This window comes from Pan paniscus, chromosome 8 (assembly GCF_029289425.2).
Source record: "Pan paniscus chromosome 8, NHGRI_mPanPan1-v2.0_pri, whole genome shotgun sequence".
Classification (NCBI taxonomy): domain Eukaryota; kingdom Metazoa; phylum Chordata; class Mammalia; order Primates; family Hominidae; genus Pan; species Pan paniscus.
In genome coordinates, this window is record NC_073257.2 from 144697191 (window position 1) to 144725120 (window position 27930).

General features: G+C 60.4%; 1 protein-coding gene across 2 annotated transcripts in view; it reads left to right on the forward strand.

The window, feature by feature from the left end:
* INPP5A (inositol polyphosphate-5-phosphatase A) overlaps positions 1-27930 on the forward strand; it is a 254391-nt gene that overhangs the window by 161917 nt on the left and 64544 nt on the right. For both annotated transcript variants that reach the window (XM_034951471.3, XM_003816261.6), the window contains exons 7-8: positions 21442-21494; positions 23462-23581. In XM_034951471.3, coding sequence (XP_034807362.1) covers positions 21442-21494; positions 23462-23581 — 173 coding nt within the window. The remainder of the gene's footprint in view (positions 1-21441; positions 21495-23461; positions 23582-27930) is intronic.

A 27930-nucleotide genomic window follows, 5' to 3' on the forward strand; every position in this document is an offset into this window, starting at 1 on the left:
AAGGGCAGTGAGAATCTAAGGCATTAGCACCAAGTAATCAGTAAGTTCCTGAATCCTCATATCCAGGAGAAAGAACCTTCGCCAAAAGATGTAGGAAAATCATTCAGCTCCCCTGGTGTGCACCTGGGGTCTCCCGCACGCCCAGCTGGGAGAGGGTCGGGCTGGCTGGTGGTAACCAAGACAGTGGCTGACAGTCCTGTGTGCCCGTGGTGTGAGTGTGGGGCAGGGGCATGGTCCCGTGTCAGATACAGCCTTGGTGGTTGTGCCAGGCTGCGAGCAGCAGGGTCCCGGCAGTTATGCCTGCGTCACACGGAGAGATTAGAATCAAAATGTGTGGAAGGCATTTGTCGTCTCACTGCCAGACACAGTGTTGATGAGAAATTGGTGTTTCCTTCTGGCGGCCATGCACTTTGCTGAGCTGTGTGCGCGGCTGTTGCTCTGTGCACGTGATCTTTGGGTAAACCTCACACGCGGCACTGTCGGCGTCTCCCTGGCTGTGTAGTTAACCTGTCGAGGCAGCGTTTGCTGCTTTGCCCTTCCTCATCTGCTGAATCACAGCGGGGTGCAGGCACTGTGGCCAGAAGCAGCCCAGGCACTGAGACGGAAGAGCTGGCAGCTGGACGCAGGTTTGGGGGCGTCCAGGCTGTGATATAGGAGCTCTCGTCCGGACTTGTCTGCGCAGGCAGCCCCAAGAAGGATTGCTCTGCGGTCCTGTCTCCACGAGAGCTGTGCAGGCTGAGGCTGCTACGGAGCTGACTTCCAGCAAGGCCACAACTTTATTAACTTGCTTTATGGCCCGCACCTTGAGTGAGGGACTGTGGCCGCCCGTGAAGGATGGGGTGCTCCTGTCACCCTGTGGCTCGGCCTCCTCATCCGTCTTCCCAAGGCCAAGGACGCCGTGTCAGCGGGCCAGCCTCCCGTCCTCGGTCCTGCTTCCGGCACCGCCCGTTTGCCTCCCTCCGCTCCGGATGTCCAGCAGTTGGAAAGGACATGCAAGAAAGCTCCATGGTCTTCTCCACGCACAGTAGTCACATCCCTGGGTCATGACAGCCTCCCTGAAGGGGCCACCTGTGGTGCAGGCCCATCGGAAGGGCAGGGCGGGGCTGTGGTGCAGGCGCATCGGAAGGGCAGGGCGGGGGGTGTGGTGCAGGCGCATCGGAAGGGCAGGGCGGGGGCTGTGGTGCAGGCCTGTCGGAAGGGCAGGGCGGGGGCTGTGGTGCAGGCCCGTCGGAAGGGCAGGGCGGGGCTGTGGTGCAGGCGCATCAGAAGGGCAGGGCGGGGGCTGTGGTGCAGGCCCGTCAGAAGGGCAGGGCGGGGGCTGTGGTTCCCCTGGAGAGCCTGCGAGCTGAACTCTGGCCTCTCTTGAACCCGGGCAAGGCTCTCATCTCAGAGTGACCACAGACCGACTCAGGGCCCTTTGTGGGAAGCGTGGGTGCTGGTGGGGGGGCCTGGGCTGGGCAGGGCCAGGCGCTGCCAGCTGATGGCATGAGGAGAGCAGCTGTGGGTGGCCGGGCTGGTCCAGGCAGAGGCTGTTGACCCGGCACCTCGTCTCAGGACCCATGTGGCTGCATTGCTGTCCAGGGCCGTGGCCGGACCAGGTGCTGCTGGGCTGTCCCCTCCCCACCAGGTGTCCACTTATTCACTGGGTCCTGTCCACTCCGGATGGGGTAGGAGAGCCCATAGGGAGCCCCATAGCCCTTGGGGGTGGGGGCCGAGGTGTGTCCTGAGAGGCCAGGGCCCGCAGGGTCAGCCAGGGTGGGAAGGGCAGCGGGCCCTCAGCAAGGAACAGACACTCTAGGGTCCTCCCAGGCAGCCACACAGGCTCCTGACCCCTCCGTCTCTCAGCCCCGCCCCGAAGCAGCCCTGCCACTCTGGCCAGCTGGACCTCCTTCTTGCACCCATGCCTCAGGCTTCGCTTTTGGACCCAGCAAGCGGGGAGCTGAGGCCCGGGGCCCAGACTGAAGTTGGGCAAGATCTGGGGGCCTCTGCTATGACTTTGCCACCCTTTGAAGGGTGGGTGCCCTGGCAGGGGTCTGAGTGTGGCCCCTGGCCTTGGTCCCTAATGCCAGTACTCTGAGGCCTCTGTGATGCTGGGGGCCTGCTGGCATGGGTCTGTGGAGGGCATAGCACCAGGGGCCGCCCCTCCCCCAGGAAGAGCAGCCTCAGGCCCCGTTTGTATAGAAACCCCAGCCCCCAGCCTGGGTCCAACCCCAGTGTTGTGCAGTGTTGTGTCCACAGGGTAGAGGAGAAGGCACATTCTGGAAAGCAGACGATTCCTGGGAGGAAAAGGCGCCGAGCCTCTTTGTGTGGACCCGTCTCTCCCCTGGGAGAGCAGCGTGTCGCTGTCTGCGGCCTGGTGGTCAGCTGCTCAGCAGATCCTTGTGGCTGCTGGTGGCTGGGACGGGGGGCCAGCACCTGCCCTGGGCCGAGGCCTCCCTGTGGGTCAGGGCCAGCCCTGCCGCGTCATCGTCTTAGAAATCCTCCCGGGACCCGTGTGTTTGATGATCTGCAAAGGTTTTCTGACGTTTCCTCTTCCCTGGTAAATTAACAAAAGGAAACCCTTATTTTAAAAACTGTAAGCTTCTAACGTTCTGTCCCTAGTGTGGGTTTTTAACCCCACAGAGCCTATGTGGCACCCTGTGTCCTTGCTGGAGGGAGGAAGGAGGAGGGAGGGGCCCGAGGAGCCATGGGAGTCCCGGCCTGGCAGCCTGGCCGGGCCCGCCCCTCCCTCTGTGCCTCTGCACCCGACCTCTCGCTGTGTTTGAACACATTTTGGAGGAAGGAACTAGTTTCAGACTGATTTCTCTTTCTTTTATTACCATCACTTAAGGGTAATCTAAATGTAATTACCTTGATGGGGGTATAATGCAGTCTCAGATAATTACAGCCGCAGCAGAAACTAACAAAACTTTCTCTGCTGATTTATGAATGCTTTTGGCTTGGTATGAATTTCAAATGATGCCTCTGGGAGCCACACTCCAGATAATGTGAGGCCATTTTTAAAACGCAGATTTGTGTAGTCGATCAGGGCGAGTCATTTTTTTCCTTTTGCCTGTAGTGAGAAATTGGTTGCTACCATAGATCACAGGGCCGGCTGCAAGCTCTTATGAAGGATGAATTAATTCCACTAATGCTCTGAGCGGGCCTTCGGCGTGAGGCCTGTGTGGCGATAACCTCCCCGCAGCCTCTCTTTTCTCCGTGGCGATTTATGCCGTCTTTTAGTAGATGAAACCGGCTGGATTCGCTATCCATCTGCCTGCTGAAGGAACCCTATTAACAGGGGCCTGAGAGAGACTTCATATCATCAGGTGAAGGATGTACCCCCACCCCCACGTGATGTGGGTGTCATTTCTGAGGTGAAAACCTCTCTGGGAGTAGAGGAGCCAACACAGGCCAGGGGGCGGCCACCTCAGGAGAGCGGAGCCACGGCCGTCCCATCTGCAGGCTCCTGAGGGCTCCCCAAGCGAGGGCTTCGAAGGTGGCCGGTGACCAGAAAGTTCCCACACACAGCCTGGGATGGAGGAGACCCCCAGCCCTGGCCATACACCCTCTGCCTCCATTTGCCGTGGCTGGAGCAACAAGTATGTACATCCAGAAGCTTCTGGGGTCTTCCTGAGTCCTGAGCATGTGAGCATTGGCTGAGGCCCCAGGACGCCCGTCTCTGCCTCCCAGCACTTCCCGGCCCTGCTCCGGAGGACAGTGTTGGGTGTGGGGTGCATCCACCTCAGGCTGGGGTGCTCAGGTGCGCCCGTGGGGGCGTGGCCTCTGGGAGGGGCCCCTGAACCTGCTGATGACTCTGGGGACCTCCTTCCTCTTGGGCCACCCCACCCCACCCCAGCCCTGGCTGCCTGCTTGGGGCTTGGCCAGCAAGGGGAGTGGGGCGTCGGGAGGCGGGGACTTCAGTGCAGGAATTGGGGCGGTGGTTCCCATTCTGGTTCTTTCTCCAAAGAGCTGGCAGTCTTCAGGCCCCAGTTTCCTCGCTGGGGAAATGAGGGTGGTGCCTGTCCTGAGTGCTGGTGGGGCCACTGAAGGGTGCATGGGACGCCCTCTGTGAGGACTCTCCCCGCACCGCGCATCCCACCCTAAACCCAAGGATGCGACCGCACCTGCAGCCACAGGCCGTGGAAGTGTCAGGACACTGTGGGCTGTGGCTTCATTTGTTCCTGCTGTAAAATCCCTCGAAACGTAGTCTCAGCGCAGTGGTAGCTGCTCTGATGAGCTTACCTCAAAAGGAACTTACTTTCTACAAATACTTTAGAAAATAGTTGGTTATGATAATATACTGTTAAATTTTCTGAGATTCGTTTGCAATTTATTTAAAAATCTTAGAATCCTAAAACTACAGTTATTACCAATTTATATTATTCAAAAATAACATAGTTTCTCGTTTTATTTATTCAGTCTATGGATAATTAATGTTGGAAAAAATTCTCCGTTACTGTGGAAAACTTAAAAATCTAAAAAACCAAGATGTACCCACATGCACATAGATTCAAGACACAGAAACACACACCTTAATTAACACAAATAATCGAAAACTCAGAAGAATAATTAATTTTGGTTCAAAAATTTACAAATGCCTTCCATTTTTAATGGAAGTAAAACTGTTGATGGTTATCGCAAATTCTAGGTAAAAACCTGGGCGTGCTCAGTTTGGGGTCTCTGCTGTACCTGTCAGAATTCAGAGGCGTGCGTGCAGGGAGGTGCTGTGTCCCTGTGTCCCGGGCCCTACTGCCTGCCTGGAAGCAGGAGAGGCAGTGCCCGGGCACAGCTCTGACGCACATGGGAAGCGCTTGCCTGCACGTGCCACGGAGCACCTCTGCTCTCTCGTTCCACAGTGTGCTCTGGGGCTCTGGCCCCATCCAGCAGGACTGAGACTCATGGGCTGTCCTAGCGGAGGATGTGGACAGCGCCTGCACCCAGGAAGTGGGCTGTGGGATGCTTGGGGTGGGCCGGGGCACTCGTTTACACAGGGGTGACTGTGGGCTTGGGGGAGTGGCAGGGGCACTAGCGTGAGTCTGGACTTGGGCGCTGGCAGAGGGCGTCCTGCCGGTGCTGGTTAGGAGCGGCTTCCAGGCTCCCTGCCGAGCCCACACACCGGGGTTGGGACTCCCCTCCCTCCCGTTGGGTGCCCCCCACCCTTCGGACTCACCGTTTCTCCCAGAGGAGCTGGTCCTGACTGTCTCACAAGGCCAGCTTCCCCCTGCGGTCACCCCTGTGACTTGGTGCAGGCAAGACACCTGTCCCGGTCGCTTGGTGATTGCATCAGCGAGAACAGATCCGGGCTCTTGTGGTTGTCGTCAGCTGGCGAGGACATGGATCTGGGCTCTTGCAGTCGTTGTCATACGTGCCTCCTGCACAACCCTGTGCCCGCGGTGCCTGTCTTCCCATTCATGTTGACCGCAGGTTTCTCACCCGCCAGCTGGAGGCCCCTGATGGAGTTGGTTTCTGGGGAACTGGCCCTCGGCCATCTTCACACACAAGCGGCTTCACCCCCCCACATACACACAGCTTCACCCCCACACACACATGCTTCACCCACAGACACACGTGGCTTCACCCCCCACACAGTGTCTTCACACACACACACACACACACACAGGTTTACCCATACACGCGGCTTCACCCACACACACGTGGCTTCACCTCTGCACACACGTGGCTTCACCCCTGCACACATGCGGCTTCACCCGCACACACACGCACAGCTTCCGCCCCCCAACACACACGCACCTTCATCCCCGCACACCCCCCCACACACATGTGCAGCTTCACCCCCGCAGACACGTGGTTTCACCCACACACATGCGGCTTCACCCCCCCACACACTCACGGCTTCACCTGCACACACATACACGTACGGCTTCACCCCCCCCCACACACACACAGCTTCACCCCCACACACACGCTTGGCTTCACCCCCACACACACGCTTGGCTTCACTCCCACACACACACGTGGCTTCACCCCCACACACACACGCAAGCTTCACCCACACACACACGCACGGCTTCACCCCCCCACACACACGGCTTCACCCCCCCCACACACACGCAGCTTCAGCCCTGCACACACATGCGCAGCTTCACCCCCACACACACATGGAGCTTCACCCCCCACACACACACGTGGCTTCACCCCCCACACACATGTGGCTTCACCCACACACGTACACACACACTCAGGTTTACCCATACACACATGTGGCTTCACCCACACACACACGTGGCTTCACCCACACACACACGTGGCTTCACCCCCACACACGTGTGGCTTTACCCCCACACACACGCTTGGCTTCACTCCCACACACACACGTGGCTTCACCCCCACAAACACAAGCTTCACCCACACACACACGCACGGCTTCACCCCCCCACACACACGGCTTCACCCCCCACACACATGCGCAGCTTCAGCCCTGCACACACATGCGCAGCTTCACCCCCACACACACATGGAGCTTCACCCCCGACACACACACGTGGCTTCACCCCCCACACACATGTGGCTTCACCCACACATGCACACACACACTCAGGTTTACCCATACACACATGTGGCTTCACCCACACACACACGCGGCTTCACCCACACCCACACGGAGCTTCACCCCCCCACACACACACGCTTCACCTACACGCACACACACGGCTTCACCCCCACACGCAGCTTCACCCACACACACGCGTGGCTTCACCCCCACACACACGCAGCTTCACCCGCATGGGTTCTGAAGGCTCGGCCTGACCTCTGCTGCAGCATCTGGTTCCCAAAGCACGTCAGGCCCCCCAGTCCCCCCAGACAGGAGGTGTCGAGGAACGGAAGATGAGCTGCTGGTGCTCTAGGGGAGTCGTGTATTGAGGCGCCTTGGCCTGCAGGGACGGTACCTTTTCTCCTGGAAAGACGCCTGCCTCCCACTGTCACTAGTAGAGGGGCCTCACCCAGTTACTGTAGATTTGTCACCAGTCACACGTCCAGCCTTCTCCCGTGGCAGCCCCCACGGGTGAGAAACCCAGCCTTGGGCCCAGTGACTGTGGCCTAAAGCCACCAAGGGACCATAGGTGCAGTTCTTAACCTGTGAGCCTCAGTTTCCCTTTCTGGTCGGCCCGAGGGTTGGGTGTGTGCCTGTGTGTTGGACGCCAGCCCGCGGCGGCTGCTGGTGCGCAGAGCCACCCCTCGCAGCCCGCCGGCAACATGGGCTCTGTCCTCCCCTCCTTGTACCCGAGGCCCCACAGCTGGGACTTGAACCTGGCAGCCTGGCAGTCCTGTCTTACCCACTGCCTTGAGGCCGTGGGTGCTGCTGGTGTGAATCCTGTGCGTGGCTGGGCCGTGGGGGGTGGGCAGTGGCTGTTCCAGGTGGGCCGTCTCCCCGGAAAGTGCAGGCTGGATTTGGACGTGTGGGAGATGGAGGAAGGGCGTCTGGACAGGCAGCAGGCAGTTCGTCTGGAGTGTGGAGGATGGAGGAAGGGCGTCTAGACAGGCAGCAGGCAGCTCCTCTGGAGTGTGGAGGATGGAGGAAGGGCATCTGGACAGGCAGCTGGCGGCTCGTCTGGAGTGTGGAGGATGGAGGAAAGGCATCTAGACAGGCAGCAGGCAGCTCCTCTGGAGTGTGGAGGATGGAGGAAGGGCGTCTAGACAGGCAGCAGGCAGCTCCTCTGGAGTGTGGAGGATGGAGGAAGGGCGTCTGGACAGGCAGCAGGCAGTTCGTCTGGAGTGTGGAGGATGGAGGAAGGGCGTCTAGACAGGCAGCAGGCAGCTCCTCTGGAGTGTGGAGGATGGAGGAAGGGCATCTGGACAGGCAGCAGGCAGCTCCTCTGGAGTGTGGAGGATGGAGGAAGGGCGTCTAGACAGGCAGCAGGCGGCTCGTCTGGAGTGTGGAGGATGGAGGAAGGGCATCCAGACAGGCAGCAGGCGGCTTCTCTGGAGTGTGGAGGATGGAGGAAGGGCGTCTAGACAGGCAGCAGGCGGCTCGTCTGGAGTGTGGAGGATGGAGGAAAGGCGTCTAGACAGGCAGCAGGCGGCTCCTCTGGAGTGTGGAGGATGGAGGAAGGGCGTCTAGACAGGCAGCAGGCGGCTCGTCTGGAGTGTGGAGGATGGAGGAAAGGCATCTAGACAGGCAGCAGGCGGCTCGTCTGGAGTGTGGAGGATGGAGGAAGGGCGTCTAGACAGGCAGCAGGCAGCTCCTCTGGAGTGTGGAGGATGGAGGAAGGGCGTCTAGACAGGCAGCAGGCGGCTCGTCTGGAGTGTGGAGGATGGAGGAAAGGCGTCTAGACAGGCAGCAGGCAGCTTCTCTGGAGTGTGGAGGATGGAGGAAGGGCGTCTAGACAGGCAGCAGGCGGCTCGTCTGGAGTGTGGAGGATGGAGGAAAGGCATCTAGACAGGCAGCAGGCGGCTCGTCTGGAGTGTGGAGGATGGAGGAAGGGCGTCTAGACAGGCAGCAGGCAGCTCCTCTGGAGTGTGGAGGATGGAGGAAGGGCGTCTAGACAGGCAGCAGGCGGCTCGTCTGGAGTGTGGAGGATGGAGGAAAGGCGTCTAGACAGGCAGCAGGCAGCTTCTCTGGAGTGTGGAGGATGGAGGAAGGGCGTCTAGACAGGCAGCAGGCGGCTCGTCTGGAGTGTGGAGGATGGAGGAAAGGCGTCTAGACAGGCAGTAGGCAGCTCCTCTGGAGTGTGGAGGATGGAGTAAGGGCGTCTGGACAGGCGGCCAGCAGCTGGCGGCTCCTCTGGAGTGTGGAGGATGGAGGAAGGGCGTCTAGACAGGCAGCAGGCAGCTCCTCTGGAGTGTGGAGGATGGAGGAAGGGCGTCTAGACAGGCAGTAGGCAGCTCCTCTGGAGTGTGGAGGATGGAGGAAGGGCGTCTGGACAGGCGGCAGGCGGCTCGTCTGGAGTGTGGAGGATGGAGGAAGGGCGTCTGGACAGGCGGCAGGCGGCCCGTCTGGAGTGTGGAGGATGGAGGAAGGGCGTCTGGACAGGCGGCAGGCGGCTCCTCTGGAGTGTGGAGGATGGAGGAAGGGCATCTGCACAGGCGGCAGGCGGCTCCTCTGGAGTGTGGAGGATGGAGGAAGGGCGTCTGGACAGGCAGCAGGCGGCTCGTCTGGAGTGTGGAGGATGGAGGAAGGGCGTCTAGACAGGCAGCAGGCAGCTCCTCTGGAGTGTGGAGGATGGAGGAAGGGCGTCTGGACAGGCGGCCAGCAGCTGGCGGCTCCTCTGGAGTGTGGAGGATGGAGGAAGGGCATCTGGACAGGCAGCAGGCAGCTCCTCTGGAGTGTGGAGGATGGAGGAAGGGCGTCTAGACAGGCAGCAGGCAGCTCCTCTGGAGTGTGGAGGATGGAGGAAGGGCGTCTAGACAGGCAGCAGGCAGCTCCTCTGGAGTGTGGAGGATGGAGGAAGGGCGTCTAGACAGGCAGCAGGCAGCTCCTCTGGAGTGTGGAGGATGGAGGAAGGGCGTCTGGACAGGCAGCAGGCAGCTCCTCTGGAGTGTGGAGGATGGAGGAAGGGCGTCTGGACAGGCAGCAGGCAGCTCCTCTGGAGTGTGGAGGATGGAGGAAGGGCGTCTGGACAGGCAGTAGGCAGCTCCTCTGGAGTGTGGAGGATGGAGGAAGGGCGTCTAGACAGGCAGCAGGCAGCTCCTCTGGAGTGTGGAGGATGGAGGAAGGGCATCTGGACAGGCAGCAGGCAGCTCCTCTGGAGTGTGGAGGATGGAGGAAGGGCGTCTAGACAGGCAGCAGGCAGCTCCTCTGGAGTGTGGAGGATGGAGGAAGGGCGTCTGGACAGGCGGCAGGCGGCTCGTCTGGAGTGTGGAGGATGGAGGAAGGGCGTCTGGACAGGCAGTAGGCGGCTCCTCTGGAGTGTGGAGGATGGAGGAAGGGCGTCTGGACAGGCAGCAGGCAGCTCCTCTGGAGTGTGGAGGATGGAGGAAGGGCGTCTGGACAGGCAGCAGGCGGCTCGTCTGGAGTGTGGAGGATGGAGGAAAGGCGTCTAGACAGGCAGTAGGCAGCTCCTCTGGAGTGTGGAGGATGGAGGAAGGGCGTCCGGACAGGCGGCCAGCAGCTGGCGGCTCCTCTGGAGTGTGGAGGATGGAGGAAGGGCCTCTAGACAGGCAGTAGGCAGCTCCTCTGGAGTGTGGAGGATGGAGGAAGGGCGTCTGGACAGGCAGCAGGCGGCTCGTCTGGAGTGTGGAGGGTGGAGGAAGGGCGTCTAGACAGGCGGCAGGCGGCTCCTCTGGAGTGTGGAGGGTGGAGGAAGGGCGTCTGGACAGGCGGCAGGCGGCTCGTCTGGAGTGTGGAGGATGGAGGAAGGGCGTCTAGACAGGCAGCAGGCGGCTCGTCTGGAGTGTGGAGGATGGAGGAAGGGCGTCTAGACAGGCAGCAGGCAGCTCCTCTGGAGTGTGGAGGATGGAGGAAGGGCGTCTGGACAGGCGGCCAGCAGCTGGCGGCTCCTCTGGAGTGTGGAGGATGGAGGAAGGGCATCTGGACAGGCAGCAGGCAGCTCCTCTGGAGTGTGGAGGATGGAGGAAGGGCGTCTAGACAGGCAGCAGGCAGCTCCTCTGGAGTGTGGAGGATGGAGGAAGGGCGTCTAGACAGGCAGCAGGCAGCTCCTCTGGAGTGTGGAGGATGGAGGAAGGGCGTCTGGACAGGCGGCAGGCGGCTCGTCTGGAGTGTGGAGGATGGAGGAAGGGCGTCTGGACAGGCAGTAGGCGGCTCCTCTGGAGTGTGGAGGATGGAGGAAGGGCGTCTGGACAGGCAGCAGGCAGCTCCTCTGGAGTGTGGAGGATGGAGGAAGGGCGTCTTGACAGGCAGCAGGCGGCTCGTCTGGAGTGTGGAGGGTGGAGGAAGGGCGTCTAGACAGGCGGCAGGCGGCTCCTCTGGAGTGTGGAGGGTGGAGGAAGGGCGTCTGGACAGGCGGCAGGCGGCTCGTCTGGAGTGTGGAGGATGGAGGATGGAGGAAGGGCGTCCGGACAGGCGGCCAGCAGCTGGCGGCTCCTCTGGAGTGTGGAGGATGGAGGAAGGGCCTCTAGACAGGCAGTAGGCAGCTCCTCTGGAGTGTGGAGGATGGAGGAAGGGCGTCTGGACAGGCAGCAGGCGGCTCGTCTGGAGTGTGGAGGGTGGAGGAAGGGCGTCTAGACAGGCGGCAGGCGGCTCCTCTGGAGTGTGGAGGGTGGAGGAAGGGCGTCTGGACAGGCGGCAGGCGGCTCGTCTGGAGTGTGGAGGATGGAGGAAGGGCGTCTAGACAGGCAGCAGGCGGCTCGTCTGGAGTGTGGAGGATGGAGGAAGGGCGTCTAGACAGGCAGCAGGCAGCTCCTCTGGAGTGTGGAGGATGGAGGAAGGGCGTCTGGACAGGCGGCCAGCAGCTGGCGGCTCCTCTGGAGTGTGGAGGATGGAGGAAGGGCATCTGGACAGGCAGCAGGCAGCTCCTCTGGAGTGTGGAGGATGGAGGAAGGGCGTCTAGACAGGCAGCAGGCAGCTCCTCTGGAGTGTGGAGGATGGAGGAAGGGCGTCTAGACAGGCAGCAGGCAGCTCCTCTGGAGTGTGGAGGATGGAGGAAGGGCGTCTAGACAGGCAGCAGGCAGCTCCTCTGGAGTGTGGAGGATGGAGGAAGGGCGTCTGGACAGGCAGCAGGCAGCTCCTCTGGAGTGTGGAGGATGGAGGAAGGGCGTCTGGACAGGCAGCAGGCAGCTCCTCTGGAGTGTGGAGGATGGAGGAAGGGCGTCTGGACAGGCAGCAGGCAGCTCCTCTGGAGTGTGGAGGATGGAGGAAGGGCGTCTAGACAGGCAGCAGGCAGCTCCTCTGGAGTGTGGAGGATGGAGGAAGGGCGTCTAGACAGGCAGCAGGCAGCTCCTCTGGAGTGTGGAGGATGGAGGAAGGGCGTCTAGACAGGCAGCAGGCAGCTCCTCTGGAGTGTGGAGGATGGAGGAAGGGCGTCTGGACAGGCGGCAGGCGGCTCCTCTGGAGTGTGGAGGATGGAGGAAGGGCGTCTGGACAGGCAGTAGGCGGCTCCTCTGGAGTGTGGAGGATGGAGGAAGGGCGTCTGGACAGGCAGCAGGCAGCTCCTCTGGAGTGTGGAGGATGGAGGAAGGGCGTCTAGACAGGCAGCAGGCAGCTCCTCTGGAGTGTGGAGGATGGAGGAAGGGCGTCTGGACAGGCGGCAGGCGGGTCGTCTGGAGTGTGGAGGATGGAGGAAGGGCGTCTGGACAGGCAGCCAGCAGCTGGCGGCTCCTCTGGAGTGTGGAGGATGGAGGAAGGGCGTCTGGACAGGCGGCCAGAAGCTGGCGGCTCCTCTGGAGTGTGGAGGATGGAGGAAGGGCATCTGGACAGGCAGCAGGCAGCTCCTCTGGAGTGTGGAGGATGGAGGAAGGGCGTCTATACAGGCAGCAGGCAGCTCCTCTGGAGTGTGGAGGATGGAGGAAGGGCGTCTAGACAGGCAGCAGGCAGCTCCTCTGGAGTGTGGAGGATGGAGGAAGGGCGTCTAGACAGGCAGCAGGCAGCTCCTCTGGAGTGTGGAGGATGGAGGAAGGGCGTCTGGACAGGCAGCAGGCAGCTCCTCTGGAGTGTGGAGGATGGAGGAAGGGCGTCTGGACAGGCAGCAGGCAGCTCCTCTGGAGTGTGGAGGATGGAGGAAGGGCGTCTGGACAGGCAGCAGGCAGCTCCTCTGGAGTGTGGAGGATGGAGGAAGGGCGTCTAGACAGGCAGCAGGCAGCTCCTCTGGAGTGTGGAGGATGGAGGAAGGGCATCTGGACAGGCAGCAGGCAGCTCCTCTGGAGTGTGGAGGATGGAGGAAGGGCGTCTGGACAGGCAGCAGGCAGCTCCTCTGGAGTGTGGAGGATGGAGGAAGGGCGTCTAGACAGGCAGCAGGCAGCTCCTCTGGAGTGTGGAGGATGGAGGAAGGGCGTCTGGACAGGCGGCAGGCGGCTCGTCTGGAGTGTGGAGGATGGAGGAAGGGCGTCTGGACAGGCAGTAGGCAGCTCCTCTGGAGTGTGGAGGATGGAGGAAGGGCGTCTGGACAGGCAGCAGGCAGCTCCTCTGGAGTGTGGAGGATGGAGGAAGGGCGTCTGGACAGGCGGCCAGCAGCTGGCGGCTCCTCTGGAGTGTGGAGGATGGAGGAAGGGCGTCTAGACAGGCAGCAGGCAGCTCCTCTGGAGTGTGGAGGATGGAGGAAGGGCGTCTAGACAGGCAGTAGGCAGCTCCTCTGGAGTGTGGAGGATGGAGGAAGGGCGTCTGGACAGGCAGCAGGCGGCTCGTCTGAAGTGTGGAGGGTGGAGGAAGGGCGTCTAGACAGGCAGCAGGCGGCTACTCTGGAGTGTGGAGAGTGGAGGAAGGGCGTCTGGACAGGCGGCAGGCGGCTCGTCTGGAGTGTGGAGGATGGAGGAAGGGCGTCTAGACAGGCAGCAGGCGGCTCGTCTGGAGTGTGGAGGATGGAGGAAGGGCGTCTAGACAGGCAGCAGGCAGCTCCTCTGGAGTGTGGAGGATGGAGGAAGGGCGTCTGGACAGGCGGCCAGCAGCTGGCGGCTCCTCTGGAGTGTGGAGGATGGAGGAAGGGCATCTGGACAGGCAGCAGGCAGCTCCTCTGGAGTGTGGAGGATGGAGGAATGGCGTCTAGACAGGCAGCAGGCAGCTCCTCTGGAGTGTGGAGGATGGAGGAAGGGCGTCTAGACAGGCAGCAGGCAGCTCCTCTGGAGTGTGGAGGATGGAGGAAGGGCGTCTAGACAGGCAGCAGGCAGCTCCTCTGGAGTGTGGAGGATGGAGGAAGGGCGTCTGGACAGGCAGCAGGCAGCTCCTCTGGAGTGTGGAGGATGGAGGAAGGGCGTCTGGACAGGCAGCAGGCAGCTCCTCTGGAGTGTGGAGGATGGAGGAAGGGCGTCTGGACAGGCAGTAGGCAGCTCCTCTGGAGTGTGGAGGATGGAGGAAGGGCGTCTGGACAGGCAGCAGGCAGCTCCTCTGGAGTGTGGAGGATGGAGGAAGGGCGTCTGGACAGGCGGCAGGCGGCTCGTCTGGAGTGTGGAGGATGGAGGAAGGGCGTCTGGACAGGCAGTAGGCAGCTCCTCTGGAGTGTGGAGGATGGAGGAAGGGCGTCTGGACAGGCAGCAGGCAGCTCCTCTGGAGTGTGGAGGATGGAGGAAGGGCGTCTGGACAGGCAGCAGGCGGCTCGTCTGGAGTGCGGAGGATGGAGGAAAGGCGTCTAGACAGGCAGTAGGCAGCTCCTCTGGAGTGTGGAGGATGGAGGAAGGGCGTCTGGACAGGCGGCCAGCAGCTGGCGGCTCCTCTGGAGTGTGGAGGATGGAGTAAGGGCGTCTAGACAGGCAGCAGGCAGCTCCTCTGGAGTGTGGAGGATGGAGGAAGGGCGTCTAGACAGGCAGTAGGCAGCTCCTCTGGAGTGTGGAGGATGGAGGAAGGGCGTCTGGACAGACAGCAGGCGGCTCGTCTGGAGTGTGGAGGGTGGAGGAAGGGCGTCTAGACAGGCAGCAGGCGGCTCCTCTGGAGTGTGGAGGGTGGAGGAAGGGCGTCTGGACAGGCGGCAGGCGGCTCGTCTGGAGTGTGGAGGATGGAGGAAGGGCGTCTAGACAGGCAGCAGGCGGCTTGTCTGGAGTGTGGAGGATGGAGGAAGGGCGTCTAGACAGGCAGCAGGCAGCTCCTCTGGAGTGTGGAGGATGGAGGAAGGGCGTCTGGACAGGCGGCCAGCAGCTGGCGGCTCCTCTTGAGTGTGGAGGATGGAGGAAGGGCATCTGGACAGGCAGCAGGCAGCTCCTCTGGAGTGTGGAGGATGGAGGAAGGGCGTCTGGACAGGCAGCAGGCAGCTCCTCTGGAGTGTGGAGGATGGAGGAAGGGCGTCTAGACAGGCAGCAGGCAGCTCCTCTGGAGTGTGGAGGATGGAGGAAGGGCGTCTAGACAGGCAGCAGGCAGCTCCTCTGGAGTGTGGAGGATGGAGGAAGGGCGTCTGGACAGGCAGCAGGCAGCTCCTCTGGAGTGTGGAGGATGGAGGAAGGGCGTCTGGACAGGCAGCAGGCAGCTCCTCTGGAGTGTGGAGGATGGAGGAAGGGCGTCTGGACAGGCAGCAGGCGGCTCCTCTGGAGTGTGGAGGATGGAGGAAGGGCGTCTAGACAGGCAGCAGGCGGCTCGTCTGGAGTGTGGAGGATGGAGGAAGGGCATCTGGACAGGCAGCAGGCAGCTCCTCTGGAGTGTGGAGGATGGAGGAAGGGCGTCTGGACAGGCAGCAGGCAGCTCCTCTGGAGTGTGGAGGATGGAGGAAGGGCGTCTAGACAGGCAGCAGGCAGCTCCTCTGGAGTGTGGAGGATGGAGGAAGGGCGTCTGGACAGGCGGCAGGCGGCTCGTCTGGAGTGTGGAGGATGGAGGAAGGGCGTCTGGACAGGCAGTAGGCAGCTCCTCTGGAGTGTGGAGGATGGAGGAAGGGCGTCTGGACAGGCAGCAGGCAGCTCCTCTGGAGTGTGGAGGATGGAGGAAGGGCGTCTGGACAGGCAGCAGGCGGCTCGTCTGGAGTGTGGAGGATGGAGGAAAGGCGTCTAGACAGGCAGTAGGCAGCTCCTCTGGAGTGTGGAGGATGGAGGAAGGGCGTCTGGACAGGCGGCCAGCAGCTGGCAGCTCCTCTGGAGTGTGGAGGATGGAGGAAGGGCGTCTGGACAGGCGGCAGGCGGCTCGTCTGGAGTGTGGAGGATGGAGGAAGGGCGTCTGGACAGGCAGTAGGCAGCTCCTCTGGAGTGTGGAGGATGGAGGAAGGGCGTCTGGACAGGCAGCAGGCAGCTCCTCTGGAGTGTGGAGGATGGAGGAAGGGCGTCTGGACAGGCAGCAGGCGGCTCGTCTGGAGTGTGGAGGATGGAGGAAAGGCGTCTAGACAGGCAGTAGGCAGCTCCTCTGGAGTGTGGAGGATGGAGGAAGGGCGTCTGGACAGGCGGCCAGCAGCTGGCGGCTCCTCTGGAGTGTGGAGGATGGAGGAAGGGCGTCTAGACAGGCAGCAGGCAGCTCCTCTGGAGTGTGGAGGATGGAGGAAGGGCGTCTAGACAGGCAGTAGGCAGCTCCTCTGGAGTGTGGAGGATGGAGGAAGGGCGTCTGGACAGACAGCAGGCGGCTCGTCTGGAGTGTGGAGGGTGGAGGAAGGGCGTCTAGACAGGCAGCAGGCGGCTCCTCTGGAGTGTGGAGGGTGGAGGAAGGGCGTCTGGACAGGCGGCAGGCGGCTCGTCTGGAGTGTGGAGGATGGAGGAAGGGCGTCTAGACAGGCAGCAGGCGGCTTGTCTGGAGTGTGGAGGATGGAGGAAGGGCGTCTAGACAGGCAGCAGGCAGCTCCTCTGGAGTGTGGAGGATGGAGGAAGGGCGTCTGGACAGGCGGCCAGCAGCTGGCGGCTCCTCTGGAGTGTGGAGGATGGAGGAAGGGCATCTGGACAGGCAGCAGGCAGCTCCTCTGGAGTGTGGAGGATGGAGGAAGGGCGTCTGGACAGGCAGCAGGCAGCTCCTCTGGAGTGTGGAGGATGGAGGAAGGGCGTCTAGACAGGCAGCAGGCAGCTCCTCTGGAGTGTGGAGGATGGAGGAAGGGCGTCTAGACAGGCAGCAGGCAGCTCCTCTGGAGTGTGGAGGATGGAGGAAGGGCGTCTGGACAGGCAGCAGGCAGCTCCTCTGGAGTGTGGAGGATGGAGGAAGGGCGTCTGGACAGGCAGCAGGCAGCTCCTCTGGAGTGTGGAGGATGGAGGAAGGGCGTCTGGACAGGCAGCAGGCAGCTCCTCTGGAGTGTGGAGGATGGAGGAAGGGCGTCTAGACAGGCAGCAGGCGGCTCGTCTGGAGTGTGGAGGATGGAGGAAAGGCGTCTAGACAGGCAGTAGGCAGCTCCTCTGGAGTGTGGAGGATGGAGGAAGGGCGTCTGGACAGGCGGCCAGCAGCTGGCGGCTCCTCTGGAGTGTGGAGGATGGAGGAAGGGCGTCTAGACAGGCAGCAGGCAGCTCCTCTGGAGTGTGGAGGATGGAGGAAGGGCGTCTAGACAGGCAGTAGGCAGCTCCTCTGGAGTGTGGAGGATGGAGGAAGTGTGTCTGGACAGGCAGCAGGCGGCTCGTCTGGAGTGTGGAGGATGGAGGAAGGGCGTCTAGACAGGCAGCAGGCAGCTCCTCTGGAGTGTGGAGGATGGAGGAAGGGCGTCTGGACAGGCGGCCAGCAGCTGGCGGCTCCTCTGGAGTGTGGAGGATGGAGGAAGGGCATCTGGACAGGCAGCAGGCAGCTCCTCTGGAGTGTGGAGGATGGAGGAAGGGCGTCTAGACAGGCAGCAGGCAGCTCCTCTGGAGTGTGGAGGATGGAGGAAGGGCGTCTAGACAGGCAGCAGGCAGCTCCTCTGGAGTGTGGAGGATGGAGGAAGGGCGTCTAGACAGGCAGCAGGCAGCTCCTCTGGAGTGTGGAGGATGGAGGAAGGGCGTCTGGACAGGCAGCAGGCAGCTCCTCTGGAGTGTGGAGGATGGAGGAAGGGCGTCTGGACAGGCAGCAGGCAGCTCCTCTGGAGTGTGGAGGATGGAGGAAGGGCGTCTGGACAGGCAGCAGGCAGCTCCTCTGGAGTGTGGAGGATGGAGGAAGGGCGTCTGGACAGGCAGCAGGCAGATCCTCTGGAGTGTGGAGGATGGAGGAAGGGCGTCTGGACAGGCAGCAGGCAGCTCCTCTGGAGTGTGGAGGATGGAGGAAGGGCGTCTGGACAGGCAGCAGGCAGCTCCTCTGGAGTGTGGAGGATGGAGGAAGGGCGTCTGGACAGGCAGCAGGCAGCTCCTCTGGAGTGTGGAGGATGGAGGAAGGGCGTCTGGACAGGCGGTAGGCAGCTCCTCTGGAGTGTGGAGGATGGAGGAAGGGCGTCTGGACAGGCGGTAGGCAGCTCCTCTGGAGTGTGGAGGATGGAGGAAGGGCGTCTGGACAGGCGGCAGGCGGCTCGTCTGGAGTGTGGAGGATGGAGGAAGGGCGTCTGGACAGGCGGCAGGTGGCTCGTCTGGAGTGTGGAGGATGGAGGAAGGGGGTCTAGACAGGCAGCAGGCAGCAGCTCTGGAGTGTGGAGGGTGGAGGAAGGGCGTCTAGACAGGCAGTAGGCAGCTCCTCTGGAGTGTGGAGGGTGGAGGAAGGGCGTCTAGACAGGCAGTAGGCAGCTCGTCTGTAGTGTGGAGGATGGAGGAAGGGCTTCTGGACAGGCGGCAGGCGGCTCGTCTGGAGTGCAGGCTGAGTGGAGGGGAGAGAGTCCAAGCATTGGGGGTGTCCCAGCTGCACCGTTGGTGGGATCATGGAGCCCGCTGTGGGGCATCAGCAGCACCCACTTCTCCCCACACCTCAGCTTCCCACTGATTTGTTTCCATTGCAGACACAGTTACCTACAGGAAATGAACACAGAGGCTCCCCGGGGCAAATGGCCTCCCCGAGAGAGGAGGCAGACACGTTTGGAATCAGAGCCAAGTGTCTGGTGCAGCACGCAGGGAGCCTGCCACCCCGCCACCCCGCCATAGAGCTCCCTGGGTCGTCTGGGCATGGCCCCATGCAGCAGCCAGACCAGTAGCCTGGGGATGCCTTGGCCAGCCTCCTGGAGCTTTGGCACAGCCCGTGTTGTTTGGCAAGCAGGGCAGCCTGAGCACGGCAGGGGATGTGGGCTCAGTACCAGAGCCAGCTCGTGGTGTGAGGACGGATCCTCCTCGACGAGTAGAGCCATAGCCTGGCGTCCAAGTGCGCGGCCAGGCCGGGAGGAGTGTACAGGAAGTCTCTGTACCTTATGCTCAATTCTTCTGGAAGCCTAAAGCTGCTCTGAAAAATAAAGCCTATTACTTCTTTAAAAGTCTGCTTACCTGGGGCCCGGGACTTTACAGGTGAGGGAAGAAGGACCAGCCCTGGACGGAGGAAGCCTGGAGCCACCTGTGGACCCTGAGGGTGCATCTGTGGGTGCCTCAGTATCACTGGGGAGCAGAGAGCCCAGACCTTTTACGATGCTGGGTGGGGTGGCCATGGAACTGCACAGGTGAGGAGGGGGCGCCTCTCACTCCCCAGAAGACTGCAAACCAAGAACGTCTATGAGACGAGCAGACACCAGAATACAGACTCACCCCAAATAAAGTGGATTTCTTGGGAAAAGCTGACAGACTTTAAGTATGTTTAAATTGCTCAAAGAGATAAGTGAAAGATAGGGTTTATTAAAAATGTTATTCAACTAAAACAGAAATAAAACAAGAAAAGGGAATATGAAGAGGAGCCTGTAGAAACATTAAACATTCTGCATTAGAAATTACAGAACAGATTCTAGACTAGATGTGGTCAAAGAGAGAATCAGAGAATTAGACAATGTCATTAAGGAGTTCATCTAAACATAGTCAAGACGGACAAAGATTTGTGTTTGTTTGGTTGTTTGTATGTTTTTTATTTTTATAGAAAGGAGCAGTTAAAAGACATAAAGACTATTAAGAGGCTCAAATAAACTCAAAATAAATTCCAGAAAGAAGCAGTGGAGCAGTGTTGGAAGTGATAAGGGGAAATTCTTAAAAATTTAATTCCCGAGCACAATTTGGATACAGAGCAGGATATATAAAAATAAACCCATACCTGGATGGCAGTGAAGCTTCAGAATATTGATGACAAAGAGAAAAACTTTAAAACAGCCAGAGAGAGGAAAACATACATTCAGAGGATTCACAGTTCGTGTGCCGGGGTGCTTCTTACAGCAGTGGTGGATCCAGAGTGCAGGGGAAGAATGCAGTGTGTACGGGAAGGGTTGGCTGGCTTCAGCATCACCCCCACCAGTGTGCGGGGCTTGGAATTTCCCTTCTTGAGCATGAGTGGGAGCACTTAGGGAGGGGGCAGGGAGCACTTGGGGTGGGGGCAGGCAAAGAAGGGCCTCACGCCTGGGAATCCACAGCCCTAGAGCCTTGCCCAGGAGGGAGCTGTGGGGGCCATTGTGCTGGAGGGAGACAGGGAGAAGGAGACGGGGCTGCAGGGGCCACTGTGCTGGATGGGGACCAGGAGAAGGAGACGGGGCTGCAGGGGCCACTGTGCTGCCAGGTGCCACCAACAGGCCAGGCGAGATGAGGGCGAATGTCTGTAGGAGTTTGCCTGTGGAGGCTGTGGTGACCTTGCAGAGAGCATTTGGGCAGCTGTTGTCCGGCACGTGCGCATACTGGAGGAGCCAAAGGGGACGGTGGCCAGTGGCAAGGTGGGGTCAAAGGGAGAGCCTCTGATCTCTGCGCTCTTGGTGTTAGATAGAGGGAGCACGCCACGCTGGACCCTTCCTTCATGGGTGTTTCATCCACAGTTAACTCCAGATTCCCATCTGCTTTCATCTCCTCAGCAGACCTTAGGGTGTGGTGGAGGAGACAGGGTCTTCCCTGTCCTGCTTTCCTTCTCTGCCAGCCCATGAGCACCAAGAACAGCAGCCCCTGTCCACCTCCGCCCCCGATGGCGCCAGGCATATGGCTGCTGCTGGGAACGGAATGGGCGGTGCCCTGCCCTGTTGGCTGCCGTTCCCCCGCCACTGCCTGAAGCGCTTTGCTTTGTGGACCTTGGACTTGACTCTGTCAGCCTCTTCCCAGTGCCTTCTGTGGTTTTCAAGGGTTTCCCAAGAGGCCTAGGCTGTGAAGCTACCCTGTTCTGCATGGCTGTTTAAATTAAAATTAATGAAGATAAAATGGAATCTAAAATTCAGTTCTTCAGTCATACACTTTGCACGCTTGGTGGCCCCGGTGGCTGGCCACTGCTGTACTGGGTGGCCCAGCAGAGGAACCTACCATGGTGGGAGGTGGGAGGGCAGGAGGGCCTCCATGCCATCTCGAGGGGAGCCCTGCCACCTCTTAAACAACACCCCTCTTTGGAATCTCATGCTGGTGACTGTTTCACTTGAATTTTGGGGGTACTTTTAGACCAGAGCTCAGGCTCTATGTTTGGTGGCTCTGCTAGGTGGTGGGGATCAGTGAGAGGCATCGGTGGGTGAGAGGCATCGGTGGGTGAACGGCATCGGTGGGTGAGAGGCATCGGTGGGTGGTGGGGATCAGTGAGAGGCCACACACACTGTTGGGGTGGGCAGCTCACCCACTGTCCAGGACGCCTGGCTGGGCACGGCTGCTCAAGTCTTCCCTGTGGTCCAGCCGAGGGCGGCCGTGTGTCTCGAGCTCCCTGATCAGCATCTGTGTTGACAGTGGTTTCCCTGCAGCTGCTCTCACATGGGGGCACGGGGCTCACAGGCGGCAGGCTGGCATGTTTCTTCATATCTTCCCCCCCCCCACCCCAGGCTGGGCATCAGCAGCCCCTGCAGGCGTCTCTGTGCGAAGCCCCACTTGAGGACAGGTGCACAGCTCAGTTCTCTTTAGTGGGGCGCCATCAGTGCCGGAAGAGCCCTGCTGTTTTTTGTTTGGAAAGCATCTCCTGTGTCCTTTAGGTGTGTGGGACCCACGTGTTGCTCTTGCTCACTTACTCTGGCTCATTTGTGTGACGTGTTTATTTTTCAGTGCAAATGGTCAAGAAAAGGCTTCATCCGGACGAGGTGGTGCATTGCAGACTGGTACGTGGTGTCTGTGCTTTGTCAATTTCCATAACGTTTCTTACCCTTTTATATCTTGCACCAGCGGCATGTTCCACACACCTCATTGGAGGCTCTACTGATTTTGCATGAGGACCCCCAGCTGCCTGACCCCCACCTGCCACTCTGACCCTTTTTGTTCACGGCGATGCATTCGGAGCATTGTCACTGTTCCCTGTAAGTCAGACATCTGGGTGCCCAGTGCCAATGGAGACACAGTGAGGGCCCCGGTCCCTCCCCGCAGCTGGAGAGTTCCGCTGGCCAGAGCCCGCTGCACAGAGAAGTCAGCAGGGAGGCCCCCTAGTACTGGGGCCCCGTGGCTGCCCAGTGAGATGGCGTAAGCGCCGCCTGGCAGCCTGGTCCACCAGCACACTGAGCACAGACGTAGCGGAGCCTGCGTCTCATCCACGTATCCTCCGGCCTGGCCTTTCTGCAGTGAACATGTTCTCGATAGCGCCGCCCCACCTTTTCTGCATCATAAGAAACAGAAACCTGTTATCTGCTTTCCTAAGGTGGCTCCCCAACCTGTCCCTCCAGCCATCACATCTCATTTGAATACTGTTTTTATTTTCTTTTCATGGATTTTCCAAAACTTGGCTGCTTGATTATCTGCTGCCGTGTAACAGACCGCCCTAAACTTAGCAGCTTTAAAAACACATACAAGGTCATGGCTGTGAGTGTCTCAGGACCCAGGAGTGGCTTTTCTGGGGCTCTGGCCCTGGTCACCTTGGGGCTTCCAGAGGACTCATCTCCGAGCTCACTGGGGCTGTGGGCAGGGGTTTCTGCCCCTACCCCTCGGGCCTTTCCGTGGGGCTGCTCAGGGCAGGACATCCCCAGGAGGAGCAAGAGTCCAGAAAGTGAGGGGGATGGGGGGGGGAGGAGGGGGAGGAGGGGGAGGAGGAGGGGGTGGGGGAAGGAAGAGGAAGGGGAGGGGGAAAAGAAGGAGGTGGGGGAAGAGTGAGAGAGAAGGGTAGGAGAAGAGAATGGGGAGGGGGAAGAGAGGAGGAGGGAGGAAGGAGGGGGAGAGAAAGAGGAAGAAGAGGGAGGGGGAGGACAGAGGGAGCTGAGAAGGAGCCGCGGTCCCGTGCCCACCCCAGGCAGTGCAGGCTGCAGGCTGCCCTTTGCTGTTGGTCACAGGGAACAGCCTTGGCATGGTGTGGGGGCACGTGGGGCACGTTCACCGGGCAGCGTCACCGGGGTCATTGTGGCAGCTGGGCCACAGGCTGGAGGAGGGCAAGGCCGCCTGCACGCACTCATTCCTGGCGCCTCCTGGTAGGGAGACGGCTGGGTCTTGGAGCCTGTGGAGGACATGCAGGCAGTGAGGGCTTTGTGGGACAGTGTCCAGACTGTGCCAAGCCCTGCACTGACCTCCTCTGGTGAGGGGACACGTCCTTGCCAGCTGAAGGTGCTGAAGGTCCCCTGCAGTGTGACAGAGGCTCAGGCCTTGATCAGGCCTTGCCGAGTCCATGTGCCTGGAGGCCCACAGCCGGCCCACGGGGCTTCCCAAGGGTCTTCCCTTTGGGAGTGAAATGAAGCACTCTTCTTGCCTGTCCCTGTGCCCCCCACCCTGCCTTACAGGGTCCCCGATGGGTGCAGCCGGCAGCCCTGGGCAGCATCAGCTGAGGCTGAGGGGTGGCCCTTCCTCTTAGCTTAGCCATCAGGGAGAGTTTCCATAGTCACCTGTAAGTTTTTCTCTTTAAAGAAAAGTAGCTCACTTTTTAGTTGCCCAGAGTAACTGCATTTGTAAAGACATATTCAGACTTCACTGGAGGTTTCCTGACCTCTGGCCTTGTCGGAAGACAGGTGGGTGGACAGGTGCCCGGCCTTGGGTGGCTCCGCACGGCGGAGGCCAGTGCGGGTCTTATCTTCCCGGGGACTCCTTGGGAGAATGAAGTGTGACCCGGAGGCTCCGGCCCTTGGTGATGTGTCCTTTTCTCTTTTGGTTGCAGTGCCTTTGACTTGGTGAATATCCATCTTTTCCATGATGCTTCCAATCTGGTCGCCTGGGAAACAAGCCCTTCCGTGTACTCGGGAATCCGGCACAAGGCACTGGGCTACGTGCTGGACAGGTAGGTGTGGGCCGGGCAAGTAGGCGTGGGCCGGGCAAGTAGGTGTGCTGGGCAGGCAGGTGTGAGTGGAGAGGTAGGTGTGGGCGGACAAGTAGGTGTGCTGGGCAGGTCGGTGTGGGTGGACAGGTAGGTTGGGTGGACAGGTCAGTGTGGATGGAGAGGTAGGTATGGATGGCAGGTAGGTGTGAGTGGACAGGTCGGTGTGGATGGAGAGGTAGGTGTGGATGGCAGGTAGGTGTGCTGGGCAGGCAGGTGTGAGTGGGCAGGTAGGTGTGCTGGGCAGGTATAGGTATGGGTGGAGAGGTAGGTGTGGGCGGGCGGGTAGGTGGGTGGGCAGGTCGGTGTGTCCACTCACCCTGTTGGCCACTGGGAAAGGCTGTGCCTGCTCTGGGAGGCACACTCTGCTCTGCGCTTGCCGATTTGCCAATGGCCCTTACTGGAGTTGCCCCATGGAGGTGGCAGAGCCCCCAAGCCCTGTCCACAGGCTGGAGCTGCACCCTCAACAATGGACTTGGATGGGGATGGCTTCACTTTCTCTCTGACTTTTTTGTGGGAAAGATAAGAAAACGGCGCCATGGGGTGCTGTGGTGGGAGGTGAATAGGACACTGAAGAGTCAGTGGGAGCGTGGGGGCCACCTCCACCTGTGCCTGGGCCCTTGCCCCCCAGTGCTCCAGGCTGCTCCACCGGTGATGCTGTGGAGATGACGGGCTGTCACTGGGAAGCAGGGGACCCCCATTGGTGGGATGTGTCTGATCTTGGGGCCCGTGTCCCTCCCCATCTACAGCTGGGCCTTTTGCTGAAGCTCAGGCCCCACAGCCAGGCAGTCTGGGTTTATTCTCCGCCCATTCCAGTTAGGCCTGTCATGGAAACCTTTCCCGCCAGCATCCCTGTGGTTGACAAGACAGTGCTCCGTCAGCTTGGGCTTGCAGCAGTGATGAACACAGGCCTGAGACCAGCAGTTCTGCCCCGGGGTGGTCCCTGATTTCCACCTGAACCCCATTCTGCTCCCTAGAGGGCCCCTGACCTGAGCCCCTGCCCAGCCCCCGTGCGTGCAGAATACGGAGTTACACTCCCGACTAAGCATGCGAGGGCCTGGAGCTGCCCTGCGCCTCGCCCACCTTCCAGCAGCTGGCATCCTTAGACGCCGACCTTCTGTTCCCGGGGCCGGTTCCCTCCCACCCACACCTGTCTTAGCCTGGGCTTGTGCAGAGCAGAATAACCGAGTCATTCCCAGGCCACCACTGTCCCTGGGGCAGTCACAACTGCCTGGGGCTGCACAGGCTGAGGCAGGGATTGGCGGGCACTGAGGTCTGGACCCAGAGAGGGAGGAGGCTGGGCAGGGCCTGGTACCCTCTGAGCCTCTGGGAGGCTTCCTGGGGAAGACAGTGGGAGGAGCAGTCCATGTGGAGGGGCACGTGGGTGGGGCCCCTGCCCCAGAGTCATGTGTGGTATGTGACCAGCGCCGTCAGATGCTCAAGAGCAGGAGTGGGAGAGTCCTATGAGAGGCAACCCCTGGGGACTGTGTGGAGCACATTTCTACCCAAGCAAGACCCACGTCCTGAGGGGTCCCTAAGGCAGGTGGGGTTATGAAGGAGAACAGCAGCCAGCAGGTCCCTGCCTCCTAACAGTGCCTTGTAAGGATAGTGTTCAGTGTGCATGTGTGTGCCTGTGCATGTGTGCATGCCTGTGAGTGTGCACACCTTGTGTGCATGCAATTATGTATGTAATTGTGTGTGTGCACACATGTACATGCATGTGAGTGTATGCACAGTTGCTTGTGGGGTTTGTGTGGGGGTGGGTGTGCGCACATCTGCATGTGTGTTCGTGTGTGCATGTGTGTGGATGCTTGTGGGTGCATGTGTGGGTGCACGAGTGCATACATATGTGTATGCACGCTTGTGTGGGTGTGTGGGTGCAAGTGTGGTGTGGATATGTGTGGGTACATGTCTATTTGGGTGTGTGCACACTTGCAGGGGTGTGGGGGTTGCATTGTGTGTGCACACGTGGACACGTGAGTGCACTTGTGTGGCTGCATGTGAGTGCGGGTGTATGTGTGCGTGGGTGTGTGTGTGGGTGCATGTGTGTGCGGGTATATGCATGTGTGGGTGCATGTGAGTGGGTATATGCATGTGTGGGTGCATGTGAGTGCAGGTGTATACATGTGTAGGTGTGTGTGTAGGTGCATGTGTCTGCGTATTTGGGTGTGTGCATGTGTGCGGGGGTGCACTGACGCATATGTGCATGTGTGGGGCGTGTGGGTGCATATGTGTACGCTTGTGTGGGGGTACATGTGTCGATGTGTAGGCCTGTGTGGGTGTGCATGTGCCTATGGGTGTGTGCATTGTGGGTGTGTGCATGCATGGGTGTGGGCGCGTGGGTGTGTGGGTGCATGTGGATCTGTGTGGATGCATGTGTGCTAAGGTGTATGCATGTGTGCTGGGGTGTATGTATGTATGTGTGCATGTGTGTGGGTGTGTGTAAAGGTGTGTGTGCATATGTGGGGAGAGCATATGCACGTGGGTTGGATATGTGTGCAGGTACATGTGGGTATGTGTGCATGCAGGTTGTGGGTGTGTGGAGTGCATGTGTGTGTGCGGGTGTGTGTGTGCATTTGTGGGTATGTGCACATGTATGTGTGTAGGTATGGGTGTGCACACGTGTGTGTAGGTGTACAGGTGTGGGTGCATGTGCACATAAGTGTGTACCTGTCATAGCTCAGCACTGTGCATCCTGAGGAAGGGGTGGAAGGCTGCATTCTCTAGTAGGTGCTGCTCCAGGGGGAGTTGGAGCTGGTGGGGCCCCTCCTGAATGCTGGCTCCGTCTGCTGCTGTGGTGAGTGTGGCCTGCGTGGCTCCTTGCCTGCCGCCTTCACGATCCTCCCGGGTTCCCCACAGGGCTCTGCACAAGGAGTCTGGGCTGGGCTCCCATCCCTGTGCTGTTATTAGCGGGTATATGGCCTTGGCTCTCCTCCGCATCTGGCCCTTGCTGAGGGCCCTGAGGCGTGGCCCCTTATCCCCTCTGACCGTCCCTGACCTCCGTCTCCAGAGTGATGGAGCCCTGGTCCCCTGCCACTAGCCTGGTCCTGGGGAGGGTGGCAACTGCGAGGCCTGGGTGCTGCTGTGCTCGTGGCCACGCACCGAGGCCGGCCCTCAGCCCTGTAAACGGCCACACCCTCTGCAGGGGACCTGTCCGGCCTCCCGGGTATCTCTGGAGCTGGCACTGACACCGAGGCAGGGATCGGTCTGAGCCTGGGGACTGTGCTCTCATCTGCCCACCGTGGGGAAGCAGCACAGGTGGGGGATGGGGGCCTGGGGCTTTGTCAGCGACAAAGTGACTGATGACCGCCTGTGCCCTGGGCGCCCTCCCTGGACAGCATGTCAGTCGCCCAGGGAGAAGGGCCTCACCCACAGGAGCGGCGTGGTTCTTCCTGCCTGATCAGCCCTCGGCTTGCAGGCACCAAGCGTCTCGGGGAGCAGGAGCAGGGAGGGCCCTGCCGTGTCTGCTGTTGGGTCTTGGTGACAGCGGTTAGGTTGTCAGCATGGCATGGCATTAAAATGTGTCATTGCCCCTCGCTGCCATGGCTCCGCGGCCTCAAGAAAGCAGCCTTTGGGCTTTTGGGCCACTTTTCTGCGTCTCTGCATTCCCATGAATGGCTCCTGCGGCGCGCTCAGCTAGCCGCAGATCCGGACCTCCGCGGCGTGGGGCGGGCCGCGCAACACAAAGGGCGGCTCTGTCGGAGTCGGGAACAATGGGTCGCCCTTTCACCGCGGCTGCTAACCTCTTGGCAGCCACCAGCAGACCACATTCTGCTGTGCGGATCGGGCAGGACAATGCCGCGCGGCCTCTGAATGGACGCTGCCACCAACGGGGCCCCATTCACGGCGTTGGGAACCGGGCGCACATTGTCTGCCCCGCAGGGAGACAGCGAGGAGGCTCCTGCAGCCTCTTCCTGGTTTAATCTCTCCGCGCGGCTTCCCAGGTCCATGTCCCGTATCAGCTGCGGGGCCGGCAGCACCAGGCCCAGGAGGGAGGGCAGGTCCCAGCCCTGGAGGAGGATGCAGGCCAGGTTAAAACCCAGAGGCACCGTAGGACCTTCGCACCGTTGCTCTAAACCTAAACGCATTCCAGAGTAGGAAGATGATTGTAAAACAACTGAGAGACAAGCTCTGAGTTAAAGTCTTCAGAAGCAGCCCCAGGGCGAGTGCTGCGGGGTGCCTGCCACCACCACGGCCAGTCACAGGGCTCCACTGGACTTGTTATCACAGATGCGAACCTTTACTTTTTTGTGTGTAATTTTTGAAATTGTTGCTGTTAACCTCTTGTTATGAGAAGTTTAAAAAGAAGACAA